Source organism: Ictalurus furcatus, chromosome 29 (genome assembly GCF_023375685.1).
Source record: "Ictalurus furcatus strain D&B chromosome 29, Billie_1.0, whole genome shotgun sequence".
NCBI lineage: Eukaryota > Metazoa > Chordata > Actinopteri > Siluriformes > Ictaluridae > Ictalurus > Ictalurus furcatus.
This window is the reverse complement of record NC_071283.1, coordinates 6,041,462-6,067,527: the sequence shown is the minus strand read 5'-3', so window position 1 is coordinate 6,067,527 and position 26,066 is coordinate 6,041,462. Positions and strand designations below refer to the sequence as shown.

The following is a 26,066-nucleotide window of genomic DNA, read 5'->3' as shown; positions in this document are numbered from 1 at the left end:
GTCAGAAGTGAAATGAATGATCTGTCAAATGATACTGTTCATGCAACTGTTCATGCATTGTGGTAAGAGCTATTTATTGCTGTTTATCTCCTGCATTAGTACATTAGGAATACCAAGAGATGTTTGTGTGACTGTTTTGTCATAGATCCATGTACAATGTATCATGCAGCAATGGGTCACTTTATTTTATCAATTTCATGGAAGCTCTAACACAAAATGGGGAGCACATAGTGACTGGCCACCCACCCATAACAAACTCCAAATGCCTGAAGTGCAACAGAAACAGGAAAGAGGCACGTGGCCCCAAGCTGGAATGTTTTTTTGCCATGATGTCATCAGAAGGACGGAGACAGGCAGCTGAGGGCTAGGAGGTGCAATGATAGCAGACAGTGGTGCAGGTAGAAGAGGCAGGGCAGTTATCTGGAATACAGGCTGATGTGCTGGAACATCACACATTGGCTCACCACATCTGGCATTGAAAGTGGAACCTAGTCTGAAGCAGAAACCGTAGCTAAAATATAAACAAACTGTGCCTTAGAGCTGGGGGACAGGAGCTTCTTCCTGTAGTCTTGTGGTCTCCTTGTTTCACACAAGTAGATCTATAGATCAAGAAACTCAAAAGCTCAAATGGGGAGCTCAGAGAGCTCAAATGCCAGCTACACACCAGTCACTAGATGCAAAGCAATCTGGTGGCTTTAGAATTCACTGTCACAATTTCCCCTTGAAGCAGCGTGCTCTAAGCGCAAATGCGCGAGCACCTGCTTTTCCGTTGTTGACAGTAGTGACATTTGGACACGTGAGTTTGTTTATGTTTGTCATGTCTCCTCCCTGTTCTGTCATTGGCTGGGATTTTCACGTGTGTCTGAATCGCCCTCAGCTGTGAGCATTTACGACACTGATCATGTCCGCATATATACCGCGCGCCTCCCAGCACACAACGCGGAATATTAGACTAGTTTGGATAGAAAAGAAACTACGATAGAGAATCATAGTCATAGTCATAGTCCATGTCATGTTTCATGTTTAGGTTCATTTGTTTAGTTCACGCTGGTTTCTCTGCTACCAGTCCCTCGCTGTTGTTTATGTTTCATGTTTGGTATATCGACCCTGTATCCCGTGACCGCAACTTTGATTCCTGCCTTGCCTTGTTTATGCCTGTTTGCCGATCGCCTGAACTTTTGCCTGTTTTTGGATTACGTTTTGGATTTGTCTGCCTGTCTCTCTCTTAAATAAAACTGTTATCCTGCGCTTGCATCCGTCTGAACTTCCTCACGTCACGATACGTGACCTTCACACAGGCACAGATTTATTGCCACCACCAAACTGGGTAGTTGGATCTTCTTTCTACAGAAGCCCTTATGAACATCCAGCCCATCCAGTCATGCAGTCAAGTGGGAGCTTGGAAAAAACCCACTGATTGCATGGGTGTTAGCACATGGTTGCCCTATCTCCGAACTATGTAATGAACAGGCCTGGAATTTCTTTTTGAGTTTCTGGTGAAACTCTTCTCCATCTCTACCCCACAGTGTCCTTTGGTGATCATGCTCATCAAAAAATATAGGGCAAGGTGAGGAAATAGAATGAGTACTTTTTGCTGATAGCATGAGATGTGTTGATGGAATGAATAGTGAAGTCTACAGCAGGGGGCAGAGCTCACAAGTCTAGTCTAGGTTGAAAAAAATATTTGTTTAGTCAAGCCATTTGTGAATATTTTTTTCTTAGGTAAAGGAGCACATATGGAGGGTTCAAGAGCATAGAGTGTTGTGGTGAACTGGGATGTTTGGATGCTGTGGCCCACACTCTCATGCATTCACCCAGGTCTCACTGGCTCACTCAGGTTTGGAATGGCTGGCTGCTTTATGTCCCAGAACAGATTTGCTACGATGGATCAGGACTACAATTACTATGATAGCTTTAGGACTACAACTGCCATGAACAGTTTTGCACTCCAGTCTCCAGGCACACAGTGGCTTAGTGGTTAGCATGTTCACCTCACACCTTCGGGGTTGGGGGTTCAATTCCCGCCACCACCCTGTGTTTGCGGCGTTTGCATGTTCTTCCGGTGCTGCAGGGGTTTCCTCCAGGTACTCCGGTTTCCTCCCCCAGTCCAAAGACATGCATGGTAGACTGATTGGAATGTTCAAAGTGTCCGTAGTGTGTGAATGTGTATGTGATTGTGCCCTGCGATGGATTGGCACCCCCTTCCAGTCTGTACCCTGCCTTGTGCACCATGCTCCCTGCGGTAGGCTCCAGATAATAGATCATCACTCCATATAAAAAGCTTTATGCTCTCATTGCAACCTCTTACGCTGAAAATGCGGAATCATCTGTGATCTACAGTGGGTGAGACCAGACCAAGTGTGTGTGTTCAGCATGTTGTTGACTGGGACAAATGCAAAATTCAAAGTCTACAGCAGGGGTCTTAAGGAGACAGGTGAAATAAGGCATATCCATAATTGGTATTCAGGAGAATACGCATGGGACAAAACCTGGAATCAACAGAAACACCAAAATGCTGTCACTACAGACAATACAGAAACTATTGCCTGGAATTCTATGCTGTAAGCATGACAAGTTTCACTATATGGAAGTGCAGACAGAAGCAAGTGCAGGTATGGCAGTTTAATTAAACAACAAGAAGTCCAAAGGATAAGGCAGAAGTCAATATTCAAACAGGCAGAGGTCAGGCGATCAGGCAAACAGTACAAACAGGGCAGGGCAAAGAGACAGGGTCGTAAACATGAGCAAAGTCAAAAAATAGAATAGACAGACACTAGGCAACTGAGCATATACTTGAATGAATGAGAGTCTCTTAAAAGGATTGGTGTGAGTGTGTGTGTGTGTGATTGCAAACAGGTATCTCCATTAGAACTCTGAGGATGGGGACAGTGAATGTGTCCGTGTGTGTTTGGGAAGTGTAGTTGTCGTTGGCCATGTTTGTAGTTCGTGGTGCATTCTGGGAAATGGAGTTGCTGGTTTGCAGTGGTATGACAACAAGACTTTGCACAAACAAATACACAAACTGGTCAGGGAGAACAATCTAGAGTAGATGGAGAAGACTAGTAGGAGAAGAATATCTTTCAAATCCAATTAACTACCAGTATATTCAGAAGTGATAATGGAACCAATGTGAACATTTCATGGGCAAACAAAAAATGTCATTTCAGATCTTCTGGAAGGCCAAGATACTTTATTAACAGCAAGCAGCCTGACCATTAGCAGGCCTCAAGAATTCACTATACAGCTAATCACAATGTTTATTCTGAGAATATCAGCTGTAAAATTCATAATGTACAGTAGGTAACCAAACTAACTACAGTACTTATGTTAATGTGTGTTCAATAAAAACAGAAATTCAACTGTCAAGCGCTGCAATAGCAAAGGGAGGATAGGTAAATTTGCCATTAGATCGGAAATACATCCTGGACATGGGGAAACATGAGAAACTGCACAGATAGTAACCAGGGCTCAGGATCATATCCCAATCCTTGGAGCTTTTTACCACCAGCCCTATCTGCTGGACCATTATGGACTGATTAACATGAGACACATATCAGTTCTCTCTGGCACAAGTCCAATGCATTGACAGGTAATTATCATATTTGGCAGAAATTGGCAGAACTGTGCATGAAAGTAATTCACTGTGTCATATCACAGCAAACCAGTGACTCCATTTGCTAGGATGCACCACGAACTACAAACATGGCCGTAGAGGACTACACTTCCCACACATGCACACGTTCAACTTCTCCGGTGTTCTAATCACACACACCTGTTACCAATATCACACACACATGCACTCCACAATATATAGAGACTGTTTCAACACAATGACTTAAGTATTGAGTGTTGTCACCGTACCAAACGTGTGTACCTTCTTCCTCAGTTTGCTTCATAGTCTTTGATCTTGTTTCTTGTTACGTGCTTTTGCCTTGCCTAGTTTATGCCTGTTTGCAGATCGCCTGACTCATTGCCTGTTTCTGACCATGATATTGTCTCATGATTTGGACTTGTCTGCCTGCGTCTCTTTATTAAAAGCTCTTATCTGCATTTGCATCCGTCCTACCTCCATTACCCTCATTACGTGACAGACTGTAACTACAAAATAGGTAAAGTTATTTTATAGCGATAACAGACCAAGTGTTCCTTCTGGTGTTATTTTCCACAACCCTATTTTAAATTAATTTTTTCCTCTGAATATACAACCCCAATTCCAAAAAAGTTGGGATGCTGTGTGAAATGTAATTAAATATAAAAAAAAAACCAGAATGCAATGATTTGAAAATCTCATAAATCCAACTGTTATTCACAATAGAACATAAAAAACATATAAAATGTTTAAACTGAGCAAATGTTTTAAAGAAAAAAACAAGTTAATTTTGGATTTCATGGCCACAACACGTCTCAAAAAAGTTGGGACGTGGTAACAAAAGGCTGGAAAAGTAAACACCTGGAATGTGATATGTTTTCTATGTTCTATTTTGAATAACATTTGTCTTTATGAGATTTGCAAATCATTGCATTCTGTTTTTATTTACAGTTATTTACATTTTACACAGCGTCCCAACTTTTTTGGAATTGGGGTTGTAGTAGAATGAGGAATCATTATGAGAAATTATATTAAAACTGTGATTAAGGAATAAATAAATGCTAATACAGTCTATAAAATATGACAGCATAAATATAGTAGATGAAAAATAATCAGTGATATCAGTTCTTTCATTATTCCTGCAGGGGCCTTTCAAAACTGAATAGGTGTTAAAAATTTTAATTAAGCAGAATCAGTGGAATAAACTTGGTTTTAAAGAACAATATTGATTCACCTTTTTAGCTATTCTTTTCATCTCACACTATTATGGATATGCTGAGTCAGTAGGAGCAGCCCAGCATTATTGATGTAGGAATGAAACAATGCACAAACTGTTTCAAATTGACTAAGCAAATCTGGAATCTAATGGAACTTATACTTTGTCAGTGTTTTTTTTTCTAAATTAATATTCCTTATAAACCACAAATATAAATAGTTATTAATTTATAGTTATATTTATTACATATAGTTATATAGTTATTAAGACCTAATACCAATAATGTATCCACTAATCAGTTCAAATGAATGATTTTGATGGCTCTTCATAGGCCTTACCCAGGTTTCCCGTCATTAAGTAAGCATTGTGGAAATCCTTCATGCCAAGACCGACAATGTGTATGAACTCCTCAATGACCTGCATCAGCTCCACTGCACCTGGATAGATCTGGAAAAAAGACTGAGAGTGAGAGAGAATGGAGAAAAGTGCCTCTGGGGTGTCTTTACAGTATTACAGTAATCTGACTTGTATATAAATACATTTTATATACATTATAATACTATTAGCTTAAACTGCTTACAATTTAGGCTAGTGATTGTCTCAGAAGCAATGCCCTTTTCATCATTAAACATGGCTAAGAAACAACTTAAACAGGAAGAGGTTTTTGACTGACATTAATCCAGTCCAGTGCCTGACATTGATATAATTCCATACGTATAACTTGCCCCCCAAAAAACTCATTATGTCACAATGTTTAAAATGTAATTTTCCACTGGAACATTTATATACTTATATGTTTTTTGTGGAACAACATATAAGCCAGAAGCTCAGATAGCCAATCAAATTGTATCCTTATAGATTCTGAAGCTTTTGTTGTAAAAAAAAACAACATATCAGATGAGATGTGGGCCGTGTGCAGAGGCTGAGAACAGGCCAGCAGTATCCAAACAGTAGATTAGCATCTAACAGTTGATTGTGGTATGTTTATAGACAATTGCAAAATGTGTTTTTCTTGCCTGCATGTTCTAGGCGGGAGGCACAGCCTGTTTTATATACTGTATTGTGTCCTGGACTAAAATGGCTAGTTGTGGTCCTGCTCACAATGAGCATAATGAACATAATTATGACAATCAATAATTAACACACACACACACACAGTCAGATACCTTATAATGCCACTGAGCACTGCAGAACCATGGGTCCTGGATTTAATCCAGAACCATCAGTCTGATCATGGTCAGAGAAGGCCATTGGCTCTCTCAAGCATTATCTTTGTATCTCCATGGCAACAAGGCTAGTGATGTGCCGTAGGAAGGAGTGAGGGAAATAACCAAGACAGACATTCCATAAGGACAGAGAATCTTGATGGATTTCCGGCTATCATATAATACAAGGCAACATTTATGTGTACCCAAGCACATGTTTTCAAAATAAAACAAATTAGACTAAAGCTTAATGAATGAAAACCCATGTCTGCGTCTTAGGTGCTGTCAAATATAGGGAGATGTGACCGATTTGTATGCAGTTTTCATGTGTTTGTATGCACTGTGACAAGCCAACATTTAATAAGTGATTAGGAAGCCTGCAGCTAGTGAACTAATGAAACTGCCACTCTCTTTGCTCTGATGCTTTGATTTAGACACGCAGGTGTACACTAAGTGTTCACAAAATGTTCACAACAGACTGTTGAATCTGAGCTTGACTGTACCTCATGTTAACCTGATTATCTATAAGGGAAAATGAGCTTTGACACTCATACCACATTTCTACAAATGTGAAACCTTGTTGACAAAAAAGGCTGTCATATATTCAGATACCTGCAGCTCAAGATTGTGTGTTGCAGCAACAAAAAGAGAGAGAGCGAGAGAGAGAGAGCGAGAGAGAGAGAGAGAGATGGTGCATCATCAAAGACAGTGAGCCTTTTAACTGGACATGCCACGTCTACTGCCGCAATGTGGATTAAGTGAACATTGCAGGTACTGGCCCTTTTCTGAAGTTGCTATGCCGCATGTGCCAATTGATTTGGCCACTACACTTAAGAGAAGAGATCCTTCACCACACTGAACTCACTTGTGATATTACCATAATGACGGTGAATGTTAAAGCACTGGATAGGCTCATATCATGTATACATTTGAGATTCAGTGTATGTCTGTATTAAGATGAAATATTTAACACTTTGTTCACCTGCTGGGCATCCTCCCATTTTTCTCGGTTCTCTTCCTCCAGTAGATTACTGATGATCTGAAAAAAGTTCTGTATAGGGATGGAAAAACAAAAATCAGTTTTACAATAGGTCTGCAATTTTCAATCACTGTATTGCCATTATAGGCTCCAGGTTCCCCGTGACCCTGAAAAGGATAAGCAGTATAAAAGATGGATGGATGGATGGATGTATTGTATTAAGTTTAATTATCTATTGTTTACTGGTATTTTTAAATGGAATCCAATGCATCTTCTCATTACAAAATGAAAAAGATATGTGGGTAGATTGATCTAAATCTGGATAGCACAGCATCAGCTAATTTTATCTTCCCCAACTAACATTAGCACAAGATCCCCTCCTGCAGGTGCTCTATGAATACACCACACACACACACACACACACACACACACACACACACACTAATGACGCATCTCTGCCGCAGTCTAAACAAATGCCATCTTAGGTAATAACAGAGAAAAGCCACACCAGTGATTTGTGGAGAGATGAATCTGTCAGGCAGAATCAGCATCAAAATGCACCTAGGAGTTTCTGCTATTTCCAGTTCAGGAAGTGGTTGATCTCTCTCAAATACCAATGTGAGCACTAAATTCAGTAGCATTATGGCTGCTTACTTGAAGCTAACACTAACTGTGTAAGCATGCTGGAACAAATGTTTGTATATGAAGAGAAAGTATATCAGATATCGGTAGAAATATGTCTCTTTATCTGTTCTGAAGAGCCAGTGTCTCTGCATGGGTGTCTTTGTTTTCTATTTGAGCGCTTATACTCCCTCTGGTGGTAATGTGTCCATGTAAACACTGCATGAGTGCACACAAATGTCTACCTTCGCACACACACACACTCATGCACACACAGGATGGTGGTATGCAGAAAGGAGCCATATCCCTGCTAGATAAATCCTCCCAAAGCAAACATTCATACAGGCATGAGAAAACAGAAACCTTCTCAAACACAATCTGTAAATACTCTAGTTATTATGGCATCGCCCTTGGGAGCCCTTAGGACAATACAATAGCTTGAGATGATCTCATTGCACAGACACAGAGACTGTGGAATTCTATCAGTAGCAGTGGCATGCTGCTGAAATCCCAAAAGCTCTTCAAGAAGAGAGAGAGGGGAAAATTAATATCCACCCTGGTGCAGGTCATTATGAGCAAGTTCTTAATTTTCTTGTTTAATCTATGTAATCAAGTATCTTACATTGTGTAACTAATGAAATTGGGTTAAACTGAGGACATTGAAATCATCTTTCAAAAGTAAAAAAAAATATATAAAAAAGTAAATGCAATTCAATTAATATTAGTAATTATTATGCCACAGCGGTGTTCAATCCTCCAATCTGATTGGTCCAATGGTTTTTGTTTTTTTGTGATTTTTTAAAACTGCAGTTCTGACAGTAGTGCCTACAGTAATTCAAAGCACAGGTTTATCAAAAAAATCTTTGTTAAATATATGTGCGCAACAATTATTGGCACCCTCATGAATTCATATGAGAAAAATATATTTGAAGTATATTCTGACTGATATTTTACATTTCTTTAGTACACCTGGGTGACTAGGAACAGGAAATTGTTCAAACATGACTTCCTGTTTCACAGGGGTATAAATATGAGGTAACACATAGGCCAAATTCCCTTAATCATTCATAACAATGGGGAAGACCAAGGACTTTAGCTGTTATGTGTGGCAAAATGGGAAGTAACTATAAGAATATAGCACAAGCACTGAAAATGCCCATTTCAACCATCAGGGCAATAATTAAGAAGTTCCAGTCAACTGGAAATGTTTTGAATGAACCTGGAATTGGATGCGTGTCTATACTGTCTCAACACACTGTGAAGAAGATTATTCGAGTGGCCAAAAAATCTCCAAGGTTCACAGCTGGAGAATTGCAGAAGTTAGTTGCATCTTGAGGTCAGAAATTCTCCAAAACTACAATCCACCTATATCACCATAAGTTCCCTTTCAAAGGGAACTCCACATTGCGTTTAGCATAACTATGGGAGCGCCATCACACGCGCGACCGGCATCTGAAGCTTGTGTAAAATCACATGATCAGGTGATGTGGCAATTAAGTGCGTCGCGTGATATTTATATATATATATATATATATATATATATATATATATATATATATATATATATATATATATGGCACCTGTGAACCACGCCGTCAGCCTTATTATCTTCAACAAGACTGCATGTCGGTTGTTTGTGTAACAAAACAAAAAGACGCTTAATTTCTCTTCTATATTTTCTAAAAATCTCTGAACTTTTCTATCCCTTTTTAAAAAGAAAAGAAAAGAGAAAGAAAGAATGAGCGAGAGAGAATTCAGAAAGTGTGTTACGCCTTGCTCCCGTTTCATCACGGGGAGATGGACACGCTTTCTGTGTGAAGTGTTTAGGGATGGAGCATGCCACGGGGTCTGACTGTGAGCATTGTGAATGTTTTACGATTAGGCAGCTCCGCTCACGACTCGCTCTTTTCTCGTCCAAAGGGAGATGGGTTTCAGAGCCTCGCGGATCTGGGCCGGCCGCTGCCAAGGCAGCCAGCCGGCTCAGGTCCTGGGAATCTTGTATGGATTTGGAAGAGGAGCCGGAGACGAGCGCGGCTCTATCTCTTGCTCTGTCTTCCGGGTCCGGCTCTCCGCCTGACTTTGGAGCTCGCGTTGCGACTCCTCCTTCTCCTATGGAAAGCCAAAAGACCTTTGATGACTCTGAGGAGTCGGTAGGGGGTGCCATTGCACCAAGAACCGAGAGCAGCACTCAAGCATATAAAGAGCTGTTTTAGGTGATTACTAGGGAAGTTGAAAAGCTGAATATAGACTGGCCCGAGGAAGAGGAAGTGGCTCGTAGCAGGCTGGATGAGCGCTTCCTCTCAAGTGAAAATAAATATAAATCTCCCTCACACCGCAGAAAACTCCCCTTTTTTCCAGAGGTGCATGATGAGATATCACGCTTCTGAGGAAAACCATACACTAGCCGTATTTATAACACCGCGACGTCTGATTACTCAGCCATCATGGGGAGTGAGCAGCATGGCTATTTAGTGATGCCGAAGGTGGAGGAGGCGCTTGCGAGCCACCTCTCTCCATCAACGGCAGGTAATTTAGGGGGTCTTGCTTGTGGGTCAATGCATACAATGGCAGTGTTGCAGGCCAACCAAGCAGACCTGCTGAGTGAGCTCAATATTGGGGAGGGAATTGGGCCTGAGTCAGTGGCAGAGCTGCGCCGTGCCACAGATTTGTCTCGCCAGGCGACCAAGCAAACGGCCTGTCATATCGGCCGTTCAATGGGTGGCTTGGTTGTGGCAGAGAGGCACCTATGGCTCAACCGCTCAGGGATGGGGACAAAGATAAGGTCTCCTTGCTGGATGCCCCTGTTAAACCTTCCGGCCTATTTAGTGGTGCGGTTAGTGCAATCGCTGACAGGTTTTGCGAGGCAAAACAACAAATGGTGGCGTTCAGCCAGTTCCTTCCCTGTCGTGTCGAGTTCTCCTGGGCATCTATGAGTGGAGCCCAGGGCAGCGCTAGTGCGAGGGAGGTACAGAAGGTGAGTGTGACAGCCTGCCTCCCCCCGTGGAGAGCCAGGGAGACAGAGCCGCAATATCGGGTTCTTCCCTTCGAGCTAGCTTTATCCCCTCACACCTTCACAAAGTGCATGGATGCTGCTCTGGCTCCCTTGTGACTCCAGGGCATCCGTGTACTAAACTACCTGGATGACTGGTTAATTCTAGCACGATCCAGGGAACTGACGCTTCAACATCGAGATGTTGTTCTCGGCCACATGAGGAGCTTGGGGCTCAGTTTGAACCTCAAGAAAAGTATGCTTTTTCCAGTGCAGAGGACAACTTTACTAGGGGTTATATGGGATTCTACTATGGTGAAGGTGTTTCTATCCCCAACATGCGTAGGATCGATCCTATAAACATTGAGCAAGATAAAGCTGGGTCTGGGCATCCCTTCCAGTCTCTACGAGAGACCGTTGGGCCTTATGGCAGCAGCAGCCAACGTCATACCATTGGGCCTATTGCACATGAGACCATTTCAGTGGTGGCAGAAAAGTCAGGAGTTTCATCCAAGGATGAGGACGAAACCTCTGAGAGTAATCAGTAATATGCGGCGATGCCTACGTGCTCTGAGTATTTGGAGGTGTCCCCAGTTTCTAGCCTCGGGTCACACTCTAGGGCTATCACAAGACGGTAATGACAGACGCCTCCCTCACGGGCTGGGGTGCGGTCCTAGATGGCTGTCCAGCTCATGGTCTTTGGAGCGGCCCTCATCTGGAGTGGCATATAAATGGCCTAGAGATGCGGGCCGTATTCCTACAACTGAAGTTCTTTCTTCCTCAATTAAGAGGTCATCATGTGTTAGCTGTGACAGACAACACAGCAGTGGTCTCATATATCAACCACCAGGGAGGGTTACGTTCATGTCCCCTGTTCAGGCAGGCGCAACTAATCCTTCTCTGGGCAGAGGGAAGGTTCTTGTCAGTCAGTGCAATGTACATTCCGGGCAGCCGGAATGTGGGAGCAAACATCCTCGAGGCAGGGGCATCCACAAGTGGTGGAGTCCATATGGCAGTGGTACAGACAAGCAGAAATGGATGTGTTCACCACTGAGGAGACAACACACTGTCCACTGTGGTTTGCCCTCACTCCTCCCGCACCATTGGGGCTGGATGCCATGGTGCACATGTGGCCAAGGTCACGTCTATATGCTTTTCCCCTGATCGCTATGCTCCCACAAGTTCTAGCGAGAGTTCGCCAAGACAGTCTACGTCTGCTTCTTGTAACACCTTATAGGCCAGCTCGAATGTGGTTCTAGGAGATAATATCCCTGCTAGATGGCACTCCTTGGGAGATTCCCATCCGCAGGGATCTACTGTCTCAAGCCGGAGGGCTGATTTACTACCCTCGGCCGGAACTATGGAAACTGTGGGTCTGGCCCCTGAGGGGCACCAGCTCATAGGTTCTGGTATCACAATTGAGGTTGTAGAGACCATGTTGAATGCTAGAGCACCATCCACAAGGAAATTGTATGCGCTCAAGTGGCGGGTTTTTGTCCTGTGGTTTGAGGAACGTCAGCTAGACCCAGTGAACTGCGAAATAGCTACAGTCCTGGAGTTCTTACAAGGACGTTTATCAGCGGGGTGGGCTCCTTCTGCAATCAGGGTTTACGTGGCCACCATTCCGGCCAGCCACGCCCCTGTTGATGGAGCCTCTGTGGGGCAACATCCTCTAACTTTGAGGTTCATGCGTGGTGTCAGGCTGGGACCTTTCTGTGGTCCTGGAAAGTCTGTCAGGGGCCCCATTTGAGCCCTTAGAGTCAGCCTCTGAGAAGCGTCTGACTCTAAAGGTAGCCCTTCTGCTGGCCCTGACATCTCTCAAGTGAATAGGAGATCTACAAGCTATCTCTGTTGCCCCTTCCTGCCTTGACTTTACCCCTGGATTAGCCAAGGCCTTCCTGTATCCTAGGCTGGATAATATTCCTAAGGTGCCTACATAGGCTGCCCAGCCTGTGGTGTTGCAGGCTTTCTGCCCTCCTCCGTTCCTCACACCGGAACAAGAGAGGATGCACCTGCTGTGTCCAGTAAGGTCTCTCTCTACTCATGTTCGCCGCTCCGGCCAGTTCCGTAAGTTGGAGCAGCTGCTGGTCTACTTTGGCGGCGACAGTAGAGTTGATGCTGTGTCAAAGCAGTGCATCTCTAATTGGATAGTGGAAGCAATCTCTATTACTTATGAGGCGCGTGGTCTCGCTACGCCTCTGGGCATAAGGGCTCATTCCACTAGGGTGGTTGCCTCCTCAGAGGCTTTTTCCAAAGGGGTATCCTTACATGATGTGTGTGCTGCTGCAGGGTGGTCTATGCCACACACATTCATTCATTATTACAGCCTGGATATTCATTCCGCCCCGGGCTCGAGTGTCTTGCAGTGACCCTCAGGCTTGGGTCTATTAGAACAGGCCATACCCTCAGTGTGGGTAATACCCGAGTGGGTATTCTCATTCCCATAGTTTTATGCTAAACACAACGTGGAGTTCCCTTTGAAAGGGAATGTCTCGGTTGCGCATGTGACCCTGTTCCCTGAGAACGGAACGAGACGTTGCATAGCTTTGTCATACCAGGGCAGGCCTGTGAATTGTGTCTCAGCTTCAGATAATAGAGGCTGACAGCATGGTTCACAGGTGCCATATTTACAGTATATCACGCGACGCACTTAACTGCCACGTCACCTTATCATGGAAGGCCTATAAATAGAGGCATGATTTTACACAAACTTCAGATGCCAGTTGCACGAGGGGTGCTCCCATAGTGTTATGCTAAATGCAACGTCTTATTCCCTTCTCAGGGAACAGGGTTACATGCGTAACCCAGACCTTGTTCGGAAGGGTTTCAAGAAAAAAGAGACTACTCTCAACTAAAAACAAACTCAAGAGTCTTCAGTTTGCCAGACATTACTGGAACTTCAAATGGGGTCAGTTTCTATGGTCAGATGAAACCAAAATAGAGCCTTTTGGCAACACAGATGGCGCACACAGAGAGGTAGCCATATGGGAAAGTACCTCATTCCCACGGTGGCTCTTTAATGTTTTGGGCTGTTTATCTGCCAGAGAACCAGGACATTTTGTTACGATACATGGCATCATGGACTCTATCATATATCAACAGATATTAAATGAAAACCTGGCTGCCTCTGCCAGAAAGCTTAAAATGGTCCATGGTTGGATCTTCCAGCAGGACAATGATCCAAAACACACATCAAAATCAACACAAAAATGGTTTACTGACCACAAAATCAAGGTCCTGCCATGGCCATCCCAGTCCCCTGACCTGAAACCCATAGAAAACCTGTGGGGTAAACTGAAGAGGAGAGTCCACCAGTGTGGACCTCGGAATTTGAAGGATCTGGAGAGATTCTGTATACTTTGCCATGTATTCTCCAACCTCATCAGGCATTATAGGAGACTCAGAGCTGTTATCTTGGCAAAGGGAGGTAACGCAAAGTATTGATAAACCTGTGTTTTGTTTGTAATGGTTTGAAATGCATGAGAGCAGAGTATTTTGTGAATTATTTTAACAAAAGATCAAACGGTTAAACAATAAAGGCAATTTTTCACAGCCTTCTTTGCTCATATTTACCAAGCATGCCAATATTAGTGGAGGGCACTGTATTATACAGTATATTATATTCATTAAAAAAATTATATATATATATATATATATATATATACACACACACACACACACATACACACACACACCAGTGGTGGTTGAGGAGATTACCTCCGCCCCACCCCCCATACTATGTAAAGTGCTTTGAGTGTCTAGAAAAGTGCTATATAAATGTAACTGTAAAAAAAAATACAGTTCCATATCACTTCGCCAAGTGAACTGAAATAACAGAAATGTTAGCCTACTGTCCACACAGCACACAGAGCTAACAGCAAAGAAAATGACAGAAAATTCTGATTTTCCAGAAATATGTAAGGAATAATTGGCTAACTGACGACGGGCTGTTTAATTATTAGAAACATAATGCACACTCGAGGTAGTAATGTGGCCATGAGGCTGGAGACATTGATGCAGTTACTGGAGGGAGGGAGAAAGAGAAAAGAGAGAGGGTACACGAGAGCACGTGTGATAAGCTGGTGAACAAGGATCACTTTTTATTTATTTACAGTGTTTGTCGTATTTTCTTTAGTAATAAAAAACGAAAAACCATGTGAACAAGTAGGCTTATTGATATTTATTTATGCTATTTTTTTAATATTATCAGCATGAAACAAAAAACAAACAAACTGGGAACTCTCTCTCCATTACTCCCCAATAACTGCATATAAATGCTCAAGCCTCCATTACCAGTTCTAAAATGACGTTTCGAGTTTTAAAAAGAAAAAGGCCTGATGACAAGACCAACAGCCCATCTGACCCAAGCTCTGCTGCACAAAAAAGGAAGACCTCGTGGTCAAATAAAACTCGCAAGTATGAGGCTGCATACATAAAGTATGGATTTACTGTAGCACATAAGAATAGCAATGAGTGCCCAAAATGCGTTCTCTGCCTGGAGATTCTCTCCAACGAATGTTTAAAGCCTTCCAAACTTCAGCATTATTTGAAACAAAAGCACCCAACAGAGGCCGAAAAGACAGTGGACTTTTTCAAACGAAAAGAAGAGAATTTGGCTAGACAGTCCACCATATTCGTGCAGCAAGCTAATGTCCCCGAAAGAGCATCGAAGGCATCGTTTTGGCGTCATACCACATAGCTCGTGCCAAGAAGCCACACACAATTGGAGAAGATCTGATTTTACCAGCTACCAAAGACATTGTAAGAGAACTGCTTGGTGATGATGCTGCCGGGAAAATCGATGCAGTACCACTTTCTGATAATTCCATAAGCCGATGGATTGGTGAAATGGCTGAAGATGTGTCTGCTCAACTTTTGGAGCAGGTGAGAACCAGCGAATATTTCGCTCTTCAGCTGGATGAGAGCACGGATGTATCTAATGCTGCGCAACTGCTTGTGTACATCAGGTTCATTTCCCAGGAATGTTTTGTTGAAGAAATACTATTTTGCAAAGCCATTGAAGGTAGAACCACTGGGAGAGATATTTTTCAAGTTTTGGATGAGTACATAGAATCTAATGGACTTGACTGGTCTCGTTGTGTGGGGGTGTGTTCGGACGGGGCTGCAGCCATGACCGGGAAGAGCAGTGAATTGACTGCTCGTATCAAACTGAAAGCCCCGAATGCAGTTGCCACACACTGTATGCTACACCGTGAGGCTCTCGTCACGAAGAGGACTGACGACGAGCTTAACCAGGTATTACAAGATGTTATACAAGTTGTGAATTACATCAAAGCCAGCTCCATGAAACACAGACTGTTCACTCTGCTTTGCAATGAGATGGGTGCCTGTTTTGACGGATTGCTGCTTCGTTCCACTTCATGCGTTTGTTTATCACGGGGGGCGGTTTTGAACCGCGTATATGAACTGAGGGGGGAGACTGCAGAGTTCCTCTCATGTGAAAAGCAGCAGCTGGCAGACCATTTTACAAATACAGCCTGGACTTGTAAACTTGCATACATGTCAGATATTTTCCACCATCTAAATGTATTCAATTAAAGCATGCAAGGGTGTGACACCTACATATTGCATGTGCAAGACAAAGTGCGTGCTTTTTTGAAGAAGATAGTACTATGGTCAAACAAGCTCCAACAGGGAATTACAGAAATGTTTCCATTACTTCACCAAGAGCTCCTATCATCTGGAGAGTTGAGCACCAACTCTCCACTGATCCAGTCCCACCTTCAGCACCTACAGGGATATTTCAGAGACTATTTCCCTGACCTTGAAAACACACATTTAAACTGGGTTAGGAACCCCTTTGCTTCTGGTGTAGGTGCAAGTCTCAATTTAAAGGCACAGGAGGAACTGATTGACACGACAAATTCATGTGATTTAAAAATGAAATTTGAGTCTGTTTCCCTTTCTAACTACTGGCTGCATGTAAGAAAAGACTATCCTGCCCTGGCTGAGAGGGCTCTGAAATGCCTTCTCCCTTTTGCAACAACTTACTTGTGTGAGTCTGGCTTTTCCACTTTAAAAATACTTAAAACAAAACACAGAGCACGTCCACATGTGGACAATGACATGCGTATGGCACTGACAGACATAAAGCCCAGGCTTGACAAACTGTATTGGAGCCACCAAGCCCATCCCTCCCACTAGTGTGTTTTCTCTTTCTCACTCTCAGACAACCACACACACAGAGAATCAATTCCTAATGTAATTAGGAATTGATTCCTCCCCCCAGGAGCACCAGAGCACACTCCTCTCCCCTGGCGGTGTGAACCCTTTGGGCAAAATGTCCTCAGCGACGTCCTCAGCGGAGCAGGAAGGCGGAGTGTTGTCCTCCATCGATTCTGCAGGCTGAACTTGGTTGGCTGTGTCAACAGACTCAGGCATGAGTAGAACATCGTTTGTTGGGTCAATAGACTTGGTCATGAGCAGAACTTGGTTATCCATGTCAGCAGACTCAAGTGTGAGCAGAACTTGGTTGTCAGTGTCAGCAGACTCGGGCGTGAGCAGCACTTGGTTGCCCGTGTCAGCAGACTCGGGCATGAGCAGAACTTGGTTGTTCGTGTCAGCAGACTCTGGCGTGAGCATAACTTGGCTTGTTGTGACATCGGTTTCAGGCGTGAGCAGAACCTGGTTGGTCGTGACGTCGGTTTCAGGCATGAGGAGACCTTGGTTGTTCATGTTAACAGACTCTGGCGGGAGCATAACGGTTGGTCATGACATTGGTTTCGGGCTGGAACATGACCTGGAAGGTCACATCATCGATCTCAGACTGGAAAGTGGCGTGAGAGGTCCTTTTTTCGACCACAGACCAGAACTTGGCTTGAGTGGTCGCTCCTTTGATCTCATACATGAACTTGGCTTGAGAGGCCGTCTCTTCAACCTCAGACAGGAACTTGGCTTGGGAGGTCATCTCTTTGACCTCAGACAGGAACATGGCTTGGGAGGTCACCTCGTTGACCTCTAGCAGGAACTTGACTTTATGCTGGAGCTCTGGGGATGAGACCGCCTTGTGGGTCTCATGTTGGACCTCTGGGAATGAGACTGACTCCTGGGTCTCATGCAGGAGCTCTGGGGATGAGACCACCTCATGGGTCTCATGTTGGAGTTCTGGAGATGAGGTCGCCACGTTGACCTCCGGCTGGAGCTCGGCAGGTGAGACCACTTTGTGGGTCTCAGGTTGGAGCTCTGAAGATGAGGTCACCACGTTGACCTCTGTCTGGATTGGGGGAGGAGGTCACCCAGTTTGGTAGCTGTTTCTGTGAGGCAGGCCTCCACCAACAGATCCTCCAGAATGGCCCTGGATTCTGGAATGCCGAACACCATCATGAATAGTCCCACAAACTGACTTACATTCTCCAGTTCCCTGGAACCCATGGCTGCTAGACGCCAAAAAACCGGGACAACATGAACCTTATCTATTGCTTCTCAGTGGGCTTGGGGTCCGCTAGGCTTGAGAAATAGATCTGGCATTCAACCAGAAAATATTCAGGGTAGCCAAAAAACCGATCATACCGATCTGGGAGATCTATGAAAGTCCACAGAGGAAACTGGATCGAATCCAAAGCTGGGATGGTTTGCTTGGTTTCCTTAGCGTGACGTCTCCTCTGTCTTCCTGCTGCATCCATGGTCTGGCATAGTATTCTGTTACGTATTCTACGTAACGAAGGTTAGGACGGATGCAAGTGCAGTTAAAGACTTTTATTTGAGTGAGACAGGCAGACAAATCCAAATCATGAGACAAGAGTGTGGTCGAAATAACAGGCAATGGGTCAGGCGATCTACAAACAGGCATAAACTGGGCAAGGCTAGAATCAATAAGGTCAATAAACATGAATCAAAAATGAGAAACAAGAAACAACCGCTTGGTAAGGAGATAACACTCAATACTACGCAAGGTACAAAGAGTGGGGTTTAAATGTCAAACATAATCAGGGGTGAAACATAAGACAGCTGAAACCAATGGTGACACACCTACAGGAAACAACCAATGACAAGACAGGGGCGGAGACAGGACAAAAACCATAACAAAAGCACATGTAGAAAGTAAACAAAGTCAATGTCACTGAACACCCAAAAGCGTGCGTTCGCTAAGAGCTCGCGCATCGGCTCTCGCTTCGAGCTCGCGTATCAAACTCACGCATCAAACTCGCGCTTCGGGTCTCCAAGCTTGCTGCATGCTACAGTGCTCGCTTGAGGGGAAATCGTGACAGGGTGAATACTTTTGCAAGGCAATGTATGTATCAACAACAACATAGTGGCCTATAACAATGAGCCAGTGTGTCTGCCACGAGACCTTGTTCGAAATTGGAGTTGGAGTCTACACTAGGTGGCTCTTACATGACCAATTTTTTGGTTCAATAACCGGTTCGAAATGAATGAATCAAACCTACAGGCAGAGTTGAAAGTCAGCTTTTCAGTCGTATCGGACTCAAAAAACCCACACACTAGAGCATTTTAAGGACAAAACATGACCAATATCTTGGAATAAAAAATAAAACATCTTAACAATGCTTTGAGGTGCGGTAACTGTGGTATAAGTGGAATAATTGACTCCGGTCTGTTGAATTATTAGAAAATCATGCACAACTGAGGTATTACCACCTTGGGGTGTGCTTTATTTTCTAATAATTCAACAGCCCATCATCAATTATTCCTTACATAATTTATAAATAGAAGTAAATTTTATGGAAGGAGTATTCAAGACAGAGGATTTTGTGCGATCCGGTTTCACACTAACACAACAAGCTCCATTTTTTTGTCTTCAAGAGAGAGAAAAAAAGAGGCTGTTGAGGAAACAACTACTTAAAGCTGCTAAAACATAAATGAAAGGAATTAACTTGTCTAGTGGACATTAAGCAACATTTTATGGCAAACTCCTATGGTATCATCACACCATCACACTTTAGGCCTCACACTACTCTGTCATATAGCACGACCTGTTATGGTTTTTTTTTTCATTACACAACAAATTCTTAGTAGAATAACTCTTACCTGCACATCATCTGAAGATGGTTCGTAGCTGGCCCTTTTAAAGGTGTCGGTAACATTCCATAAGATTTCCACAGAGGAAAGCAGGTCACCAGCGTAGAAGTTGCGTCTCTGAGTGAGGTCCAGCAATACTTTGGTTACCTGGGACATGCCATCCCCTGCCAGATTTCTCTGACCCTTAGCAAGGTGTCCCTGGACCTGAGGCAGGTCAGAGGAAGAAATCTTTGGGTTTGATGCACATATTTATGAGCTTCCATATTAACAGGTTGACTTCAGTAACAACCACTTAATGTCATGACAGAGAAAATAGGAACAATGCCTGGGAGAATTACAAACGTATTCTAGTTGTTGTCATTTAGTCCTCAATCTTCCATTCCAAACAAGCTCCTCTCCTATTTGGCTCAGATTAAAATCTGCAACCGGTCATTTGCAGATAAAACTGAAGAACTCTGATTTATTTCTTCTTTTGGTTAACTGTATTAGTTTGATGAGTCAATTGCTTGGGTTAAATAGAAACTACCTAACTGCAATAAGGCAACCAGCACCAAGACTTCAAACCAAATTTACAGGCAGTGCAGTTCATGAAAAAGAACTAGGAGATCATTTTATGCTGCTCTAGGTCTGCAAACAATAAATAATGAAAACACACACTCATTTATGCAGACTTGAATGAAATTTATTTGTGTAGGAAAATGTTCTTTTTCACTTCCCCACTGTGAGTGGCTGATCTTCCACCATTGTGGCTTTGTACCTACCGACTGCTGTAAGTATCTGTATTCATTTTGGATGCATCGAGCATAGCTGGGCTGCTCCCAATATGCTACCCCACGGTGATCTAGAGAGCAGCGTCGACTTGTGGTGCCTGCAAAAGATGAGAGTAGAGAGACAGAGTAAGTAAAAATGGGATAAGATATTTTCTGATAGATAGGGCTGGAGAGTAAAAGAGGCAAACAATGTGTGAGAGGCAATTAATATGGGAGAGATAAAGGCAGTAAACAGAAAAGGACAGTAACTGATAGAGAGTAAGATACAGTAGAGGTGTACGAGACGAGAGTTTAGTATTTTAGCCTTGTTTCCTGGTATTTACATCTAGATGTTTTAAACAATATATAACATAAAACCTTTTGTATCAGACCACCAAATTTTTAGGCAAGCAAAAGTATAGGAACAAATAAGTCTTAAAGTAAATCAAAACAATTAATATCTGTTTGCAGATCCCTTGCTTGTAATAACTGTATCAAGCCTACGACTCAATGACATCACCAAATTGTGATGCTTTCCAGGTTTTTACCACAGCCTCTTACAGTTGTTTGTTTTGGGGGGTTTCTCCCTTCATTTTCGTCTTCAGGAGGTGAAATGCATTCTCAATTGGGTTACAGTCTGGTGATTGACATGGCCTGTCTAAAACCTTCAACTTTTTCCCCCTCATAAAGTCCTTTGTTGAGTTGGCAGTGTGTTTTGGATAATTGTCTTGCTGCATGATAAAGTTCCTCCAATTAATATGGATGCATTTCTCTTTAAATTGGCAGACAAAATTTTCCTGTAAACTTCTTAATTCATTCTGCTGCTACCATCATCAATAAAGATTAGTGAGTTCCAGAAGCACCCATGCAAGCCCAAGCACTACCGCCACTATGTTTGACTGATGAGCATGTATGTTTTGGATCATGAGCAGATCCTTTTTTTCTCCACACTTCAGTAGGTTAATCTTGGTTCAGAACTTTTGTGGCTCATCTCTGTATTACTTTGCAAATCTGGCTGTCCGATTCTTACTGCTGAGTGGTTTGTGGTGTGGCCTCTATATTTCTACTCTCAAAGTCTTCTTTAACCGATGGGTTGTCATACCTTCACCCTTGACTTGTGGAGGTTGTTAGTGATGTCACTGACTTTTTTTTTCACAGCTCTCACAATGCTTCTGTCATCTGCCGTTTTCTGTACACCAGTGGTTTCTTTCTTTTTCAGAACATTCCAATTTGTTGAATTGGCTATGCCCAATGTTTGTGCAATGGCTCTGCTTGTTTTTCCTGCTTTTCTCAGCTTCAAAATGGCTTGCATTTCTCCCATAGACAGCTCTCTGATATTGGCTTATCCTTTTTAACAACAAATGCAGTCATCACAGGTGAAACCGAAAGCTAAAATCAAGATTAGATGTTCAGATGTATTTATTGTTTAAACATTCAATCCAACAGGACACACCTGGGTAACAAGAAACACCCATCACTCACACAATATTTTTGCTCACCTAGAAATTGTACGATCTGATACAGAATCTGTTATGTTCTGTGTTGTTTAACACATCTACATATAAATAGCAGGAAATGAAGCTGAAATTCTAAACTCTCTTCTCATATTTATCTTTTGATCACAAACCCAGATGTCTTCAGTCTACAGAAACACAAACAGTCCAAAAATGAATTAGCCTTGCCATTCCAGTAGTTTCAGCGGTGACTGAATAATACAGGGCTTTCTTTAAAAAGACGGTCTTTAGCAAGCCAATTTAATAAAGATTATTTTCATTATAAGTCAGAGAAGCAATTATCCCTATACACTTAGCACCCTAAAACAGGATAAGTGATTACCCTGTTCTTTACATACACACACACACACACACACACACATATATATTACATACTTATTAGAGTAAGCAATCACTGCTCCATATGATTTACACGAGGAAATAATACACCCCAGATGGGATGTCAATTCATTGCAGGGAGCCATGTACATTCATAACCTAAGGGCAACTTAACATTACCAGTTTGGGAGGTGGGAGGAAACCAGAGAACCCTGAGGAACCCCATAAAAGACACTGGGGGCACATGTGAAACAACAGACAGACAGCAACCTGAGCCAGTGCAGCAAATTGTTTGCATATTTTTATTTAGCACACTGTAATTTTTTTCTGGGATTATGTGTACTTGCCAAAGGTGTGCTCTCACTCCCATCCCCGTCTACATACCAGTAAACAAACTAAACGTATAATTTTTGCTCTGATTTGGACTTGGAAAACGGACTTATAGGTGCGAAAATGCCAACACATTCCTTGTAGAACCCTTTCCCTTTTAGAAAAGGTTTCAAGTGGCATTCATACAAATTCCCACCTCTCATACTCCCAGCAGGACTGTTAATGGCTTCTCCCCAGAACCCACATTGACAGCTAGAGATATCATATATAAACACAAAGACACACCCTGAGCCCTTCCCCACAGGTAGAAATGCACCTATATATTGTGGTGTACTTATATATTTGGAATTTAATTACATGTTTTGTTGTTTATTGAAGGGTGTTGTATTGTGGGTAATGGGTGTAGTCTTTGGGCATATGTGTGTGTGTTTATGTTTTAGGTGTGGAGTTAATATAGGTTCAAAAGTGGTAACCCTGTGGCTGTCAGGTCAGAAGATAGGCTTTTAAGTAATAACAATTTTTCCTCCTCTGTATAAAATAGCTGTATTTTTCTCTTAGCTATCTTGGCCCATGTTTCAGTAAACGGCACATTATATGCACAAACTACAACTTGCTTCCCCCCCCCCCCCACACACACAACAACAACATACTTAAAAGCTTAAAAGCTCACCACAGAGGTACAAATCCATATACACACAGTTTAATCTTCCTGCTCTATAGCAGTCACACCTGGTTGTTATCTCTGGCTCCAGTCAGCAGTCCTCACTACACTCCACTTTCTTTTCTCATACCTGCATCCACTCTCAAGGACACAATAGCAGAGTGACATGGGAGCATACAAAGTGGTGCAATGCTGCCAGAAGTGTCAATGTAGCCTCATTCTGCTCTCAGAAAAACCAACATGTCCAAAGAAAGCAATGAAATGAGAACGCATACATAGGTTTTTACAAAGAATTAAATATCACATTTGCACAAGTATTCAGACTGTTTGCTTTTTGCTTAGGTGCATCCTCTTTTAATTCATCATCGTTAAAATGTTTTTACAATAGGATTGTGTAAAGGCACAGACCAGAAAAAAGGTACTATAGCCTTCAGGGTCCCACAGAACACAGCAGATTCCTTCATTCCAACATAGAAGTTCAAAACCACAAGATTCTTCTTAGAGCTTTCCACTGAGCCAAACTGAGCAAACAGGGAGAAGGGCTTTAGATGGATGATACGAAAGAGATAACATTTAATCTTGGTTTCATCTGAAAGGCATTACTTGCCCATTTCATCCTTATGGTGAAGCACAGTGTTGTTAGCATTATTCTATAGCTATTTGAGCAGCAAGAACTGAGAACTGAAAGGTACAGGCCATTTGTTGGTACCTCGAATAGTGAAGGCTATAGCAGGAGGAAGAGCTTTCTCTTACAAAGCCCCACAGTTATGGAACAGCCTTCCAATTAGTGTTTGGGACTCAGACACAGACTCAGTGTCTAAGTTGAAAACATGTTTGTTGAAAAATCAATTGCAATATCAACATATCAGTTGGAAGTTACATACTGCTGCTAAGGATGTCCCCCACATGGTGCAGCCGAAAGGCTCTTTTATGCTTAGTTTTTTTTTATGCATACACTAGCGTATGCGCACAGTCGTATGCTTAGCCTTTCAAAGTATACTCCATTTGACATGTAAATGTACACAGGCAGTCGACGCATGCACATTACGACAACTTGCAGTACCTCTCCTGGCCTTTGTTGTGAAGGATGACAATGAAGAAGAATCACAACAATACGAAAAACAATGCATGGGCAATCTCTCGCCACGATTAGCACCCATATACAAATCCTTATACACTTTAAGGCTAGAATTATACAAATGCAGGTACTTTCTAACCTGCACTACCTTGACAATCAATAACCCTGGGTCACTGTTGCCAACTTGTGGAACAGCTAAATAATGCAAAAGAAGTAAATGGGGGCAGCTGTGGCTCAGGTGGTAGAGCGGGTTGTCCACTAATCGTAGGGTTGGCAGTTCGATTCCCGGCTCACATGACTCCACATGCCGAAGTGTCCTTGGGTAAGACACTGTCCTTGGGTAAGACAAACTCAATTTGCTCCCGATGGCAAGTTAGCTGCCTTGCATGGCAGCTCTGCTACCAGTGGTGAGTGTGTGAATGGGTGAATAGGACACCATGTAAAGCGCTTTGGATAAAAGCACTATATAAGTGCAGACCATTTACCATTTAACAAAAATGCGCATGTGCAACCTGTGCGTACAAAGTACACGTGGTTAGAAAAATCGGGCGGTGCGCGTACTCTGCTGATGATGAAATTTGCATCACCAGCAATTTGTATTCCAAGCGTAGGCGTAAAAAGTGAAACATACTTTCTACTTAAAGATCACTGAGATTGCTGAGGATGGTAGCACTTAAAAACCATACGATGGCTTTGGACCTCAATTCGTATGAACAGTTATGCTATGAAGGCTAGGACTATAACTGCTTTTATAGCTTTAGGACTGCAATAACCACAAACAGTTTTGCACTTGAAAATTTAACTAGTATGTCCTGTAGGCGATGCTGTTCATTGTCCAGAATGGCTGTGAGTTTTTTGAGTGTCCTCTTTTCCACCACCACCTTGAAACTGTCCAGAGAGCAGCCAAAGACTGAGCCAGACTTCTTGATCAGTTTGTTGAGTTTTCTTGCATCTCTTGCTCTAATGCAGCCTCCCCAGCATACCGCTGCAGTAAGAAGACTGCATTGGCTACCACGGAGTGGTAGAACATCTTGCTGCAAACATTAAAGGACCTGAGCTTCCTCAGAAAGTAGAGTCTGCTCATCCCTTTCTTGTACACAGCCTCTGAGTTGACCTTCCAGTCCAGCTTGTTTCAAGATGGACATCAAGGTATCTGTAGGTGTCAACCTGCTCAACGTCCTGACCCATGATGGTAATGGGGCTGGTTGTGGTCCTCTTCCTCCTGTAGTCCACCACCATTTTCTTGGTCTTGGCCACACTGAGGAGCAGATGGTTCTTCCCACACTATGCAACAAAGTTGTTGACCAGGTCCCTGTTCTCCTCTTCATGTTCATCCCTTATGAACACGACCATCACCGAGTCATCAAAAATTTTCTGAAGATGGCAGACATCTGACCTATACTGAAAGTCTGTGGTGTACAGGGTGAAGAGGAAGGGGGAGAACATAGTTCCATGTGGTGCTCAGTGCTGCTCAGCAGGTGCTCAGACAAGCAGGCTCATGACCGCATAAACTGGGGTCTGTCCAATACGTAGTCAGTGACCCAGGAGATCATGGACATGCCCACCTGCATTCTTCTCATCTTCTCTCTCTGCAGAAGAGGTTGGATGGTGTTAAATACACTCAAGAAATCAAAGAAAGTGATTCTTACTGTGGTGGTGTTGTAGTCCAGATGGAAGTGGGCCCTTTGAAGTAGATATATGGCCACATCTTCCACGCTTACCTGTGGCTGGTAAGCAAACTGCAGGGGCTCCAGAAAAGAGCTTACTTGAGGTCTTAGATGGAACAGCACCAGTTTCTCCAGGACCTTCATTACGTG

At 43.0% G+C, this 26,066-nt stretch overlaps 1 protein-coding gene across 2 annotated transcripts in view; it reads right to left on the bottom strand.

The window, feature by feature from the left end:
• Positions 1-26,066, bottom strand: part of adgrb3 (adhesion G protein-coupled receptor B3) — a 320,254-nt gene that overhangs the window by 123,032 nt on the left and 171,156 nt on the right. For both annotated transcript variants that reach the window (XM_053619086.1, XM_053619087.1), the window contains 4 exons: positions 20,361-20,467; positions 19,609-19,803; positions 6,993-7,061; positions 5,144-5,252 (listed from right to left, as the gene is read on the bottom strand). In XM_053619086.1, coding sequence (XP_053475061.1) covers positions 5,144-5,252; positions 6,993-7,061; positions 19,609-19,803; positions 20,361-20,467 — 480 coding nt within the window. The remainder of the gene's footprint in view (positions 1-5,143; positions 5,253-6,992; positions 7,062-19,608; positions 19,804-20,360; positions 20,468-26,066) is intronic.